At 33.6% G+C, this 4,694-nt stretch overlaps 1 protein-coding gene across 1 annotated transcript; it reads right to left on the bottom strand.

Moving 5' to 3' along the window:
* Nucleotides 1-233: 233 nt before the first annotated feature.
* On the bottom strand, nucleotides 234-928 carry LOC148277826 (uncharacterized). The gene is made up of 2 exons (XM_088232335.1): nucleotides 449-928; nucleotides 234-326 (listed from the first exon to the last, which is right to left on the bottom strand). The coding sequence occupies exons 1-2, from the start codon at nucleotides 926-928 to the stop codon at nucleotides 234-236; spliced, it is 573 nt and encodes a 190-aa protein (XP_088088461.1).
* Between the last annotated feature and the right edge of the window lie 3,766 nt (nucleotides 929-4,694).

The raw sequence follows: 4,694 nt of genomic DNA, 5'->3' as shown, positions 1-4,694 counted from the left end.
CATCACCTTTCTTTCTCCCTAGCGTTGTCACACCGCACACTTCTTTCGCCGCCTCGCACATACTTATTTTCAAACACTCCCACATATCGTTTATACCCATACATTCTACATCTTTTTCGTTCAGTCTGTGACTCACAGATCTTTCAAAATTATCTTTTATGTCAGCATTTTGCAGTTTTTCAACTTTGACTCTAGAAGGAGCCTGGACTTTGTTTGTTTGGGACCGCCATCCCTTAAACAGAATCACCCTTGAGACCACTAAAAAATGGTCTGATTCCATCTCGGCCCCTCTGTACACACGTGTGTCGACAGTTACAGGCTTCAATCTAGAGTCAATGATGACATAATCGATAATCGACCTTTCATTTCCTCTCTCCCATGTGTATTGGTGGATTCCTTTATGTTCGAAAAATGTATTTGATACAAAAAGGTTCCATTCCAGGCATACCTCTAGCAGTCTTTTCCCATTGTCATTCACTCTTGCATCCCCAAACATACCTAGAGCTGACTCCAGCCCATCTCTCCTTGTTCCCACCCAACCATTAAGATCTCCAGCCAAAACTATCCTTTCGCTATCTTTTTTCCCATTCATCACATTCATTAGACTCGTCCAAAACTCGTCCTTCTCAGATTCACAGTCGGAGTTGACAGGAGCGTATCCTATGATAACAAGCAATCTTGTCAGTCCGACCTTAAATCTGACAAACATGAGTCTCTCACTTACAAATTCATATTCATTCATGCCCTCTATCATTCTTGGCGATAGAAACGCAGCAACACCCCGGCAAGCTCTGTCCGTCTCAGGGAGACCGGACCAGAGAACCAGAGTATCACCGTGCTCCATCGAACCACTCCCTTTCTTCCAAGTCTCAGAGACACACAATAAATCTATACATTTATTCTTCATTATATCACACAGTTCATTCATCTTATCAGTCATACGTCCTCTTACATTCCAAGTGGCAATTCTACATTCCTGAGAATTCCTCCTCTTTGCGCCCCCCCGAGAGAAGCGACCTGATGGGTTCGTATATAAGTGATAATACCGAAAACATCACAGACAAAATATTCACCAATGCTTTTTACGGATTATACATTGCATGAAAGCAAGGTATTAAATATGTTTACGTTAAATTTACTTTAAAAATAGGACACCTTGTGGCAACCTTGATTTTTATTGAAAAAAATGCTTTACGTGATTGCTTGCTCAGAAAACGTGTTAAGAAGTTTAATTAAATGATGTTATCTACTGACGCCACTGATGAATATGTACTCGTATGTTTGTACGTACGTACCAAAGTGTTATTTTCTGGTTTATACGTGTTCACCGATGATTTTTTTTGAAAATTGAGTATTTCTTGACGTTCTGGGCTTCGAATGTTTTCATTTCAATGTCCTATTCAAAGTGAGGATCACGGGACGCGGACTTAAATAACGTAAATGTGGAAGGACGCACATGAGTAGTGACAAGTAGAGATAGGAGCTGTTTGTTGACGTCATATAATGGTACAACTTGATATGGATGTGTCACATTGTTTAATAAAAAAAGCTTTTGAACTACAGGCTCAACATAAAAAAAGTCCTACTAAAACTAGCTTGCCATCATTATCATCAAACCCTAGTCTGCACCTTGTGGTGCATAGGGTAATGCATTTAAAAAGTACATGCAGTGTATCTTGATCGTCTGTTGCAAGTAAGGTTTATCGCGGGACAATGAAATATTGCAGTATAAAACTACCTTATAAACAAATTAATGTTTCATTTCGAACCTCCCAAGAATCGAACGAATTCAAGGAGAACATCTAAACAACTACACATCAAGGTGGATTTATTTTTTTCGAGAGTAGCTATTGAGTCGAAAACACTCGTCCAGGATTCTGGTTCTATTTCACACACAAAACTGTATTTTTCCTCCGTTTGGAGACAGACAGAGCATTTGTTTACCATTGTGTATATTTTACTATACTTTAATCAAATATTGAAAACAGTTTTTGACAAACATCTCGCCTTTTTATATTTATGATCTTGTTCACGGGGTGGCATGTATAATACAGAGCAACCAAGATGCAGCGGCGTGTCTATGGAGCACGTAGTATAAGGTAGGAACTAGGTACAGACTACAGAGGATAAAGTTTAGTATAGGAAGTCTTGTACCCAAATCATTATTTACGAGCACCAGCATTTTGCAGCTCACGCCGCAATAATGAAATTATTCATGCGCTGGGCGTGTTGCATTTTTAAAGTCTTCTCGGAACATGGTGGACTCCTGTGGAAGGCGTTCTTAAAATAACCACCACGTGGGTTTAGATATATTATAATAAAAGAAGACTGAAATAATAATTCGGCAGTCAACCAATCTTAACGAAATCTTCACAAAAAGCGAAATTTAAATAATAAAAGCCGAGAATTCCGATTTTTTTTGCCCAAGACAGATCGATGTTTCCACCTTGTAGTTAAATGATTATTATGCAAAAGATTTCGGGTTTAATTCCTGACAAGTATAAGATTTTTTTTTATGTGTTTTACACAAGAATGTTAATTTCTTAGTCTCCGGACTGCCACACAAAGCGTTATTAATGAGCGTTATTATTATTAATCTTACCTTTATGTAACAAAAAACATCAATTTAAAACAGGTGACCTATGCACTATTATGTGCAAAAAGGTGACGATGATAGAGAAAATAATAAAAGTAAAAAATCTGTGCATAAACCATAATTTACAATTGTTTTAAATACAAATTAATATAAGAAAAATTTTACGTGGCTAAAAGGCGAACTTATTTCCGCTAGCGATTTTTTAAATTTTAACCAATAAAAAAAAAATACGGTAATTAAATTTAAGAAACAAATCTAAAAAAAATAAAAAATAAATGATAAAAACAATATGTTAGTTATGGTGCTTAGTGTTTACATTATTTATATACAATAAATATAAATTTAATCTGATTCATCTTCCAAATATAAATTATTCTATAGTGAGATTTATTATTAATTTTTAAAAGAAATAACCCGCTAAGGCTCTATTTAGAGGCTTGTCGGCATGGAGGATAGAGGAGATATAGAAAGGGGTGAGTAAAATATACCACAACACCCAGATCAATTAAGTAAAAAACCATTCTTGGATTTCTTTCTTACAACTGGCGACAATCGAACCCGCGACGCCAGTTTCACAGTTGGCTGTCTAACCAACCGCTCCTCGGCGCCTGTCAATTTATCTATTAAGAACAATTTTAACAGTTTTTCAAAATTTTTGATGCAACATATTTTCTTCATTTTGTTTGAAAGTTTTAAAAATATTTTTATGGCCATGCATATGGCTCTTTGAATATACGATTTTTTTCGGTAATGAAATCTTCAATAAACCTTTTTCTAGTGTTGTGAACGTGACCATTTTCCTGTTTGCAAAAATATTCTGGTCTTGATTTTACAACAAGCCAAAATTCCATGATATAAATACCCTTCAACATATATTTCAAAATCGACTGACTGGTTAAAAAATATTATAAATTTTCATTATTAAAATAAAAATAAGTACATAGTTTTATTCCACTTTTATTTATATTTTTTACTACTCACCGGGTATCGTGATCAACATCTTTATCGTATTATTATAGTTAAAATGCAGATCCACCAAAAAATGTCAGTAAAAAAATCAATCTGACAAAGTTAATGAATATTTTTCTTAAAGGAAACAAAACGATATTATAAAAATTAATGTTTTTCATCCATATTCAGATAAAACACTTCCCCTTTTGAACGAGTGATATTTAAATTAACTTATTTGGGATATATAACTAGCTAACGGTTTCATCGCTTTTGCGACATCCTCGTAATAACTAAAATCAATGTATTTTCACAAAATCTACAAAACAATTGAACGTAGTTATGAAGAAAACAGCCAGCCATAGAAAAAAATGAACTGTGATCATAGCATTTTTATAAAACGAGTGAATAGTCAAATCTACACGACAGTTAAAATGTTTTTGACTTTAACAAATGATAAACAACGAATGCATTAGTTTTTTTTTCCTTACAAATAAAAATCTAATTATGTATTTGACAATGATTTTCAAAGAACCGTCAGATTTTTCTAGTGCTGTAGTATGCAAATCTAGAAATGCTGATTTTGTGATCGACACTTTTTTTAGAAGGTGATTATTACAGTTCTTTGTATGACAGTAGTCTAGTTGTTTTAAGCAGAACATAGAATTGACATTACTGCATCCGAAAACACCAATATCTAATTTTTCCAAAATTGTGTACAGGGTGCTTTTTGCATAACTACGTTCAATGATGGATAAATAATTTATATTCGCGTAATAATGATTAAATTTGAGTTTGAAGGGCATTTTCATTAAGACATAACATTATTTTAACTAGTAAAACCAATTTTTGTATGTACAGTTACAGGTATTGAATTTTTACAAAAAAAAATATAATGCTCATTTTATAATCAGTATTTTTATGTGTGTATTGTATGTGTGTATTGTATGTGTATCTAATTTGGGATTCTGCTTTGTCTATTCGAGAAAAAGGTGGAATGGTTCATTAGTTTGTAAATTAACTTAACTAATCCAGGAAAATAAATATCAAATGTTTGCACAGCAAAGTTAATTGATTTGGGGTGTGTTTTCTTCAGTTTGAATCAAATTTGTTTGTCTGAAGATAATAAATTATGTATGTAAGCCTTCAT

Source organism: Micrasema longulum, unplaced genomic scaffold, assembly GCF_059751315.1.
Source record: "Micrasema longulum isolate JH-2025_06_02 unplaced genomic scaffold, ASM5975131v1 h1tg000972l, whole genome shotgun sequence".
In the NCBI taxonomy this organism is placed as follows: Eukaryota; Metazoa; Arthropoda; class Insecta; order Trichoptera; family Brachycentridae; genus Micrasema; species Micrasema longulum.
Note: the sequence above shows the minus strand (reverse complement) of the source record. Positions and strands in the feature narration are given on the sequence as shown.

Coding starts and splice junctions, on each gene's coding strand:
- LOC148277826 (XM_088232335.1), bottom strand. CDS start 928: ATGAATGAACTGTGTGATATAATGAAGAATAAATGTATAGATTTATTG. Junction 327..448: donor ATGGGAAAAGACTGCTAGAG/GTATGCCTGGAA, acceptor CATTGACTCTAG/ATTGAAGCCTGTAACTGTCG.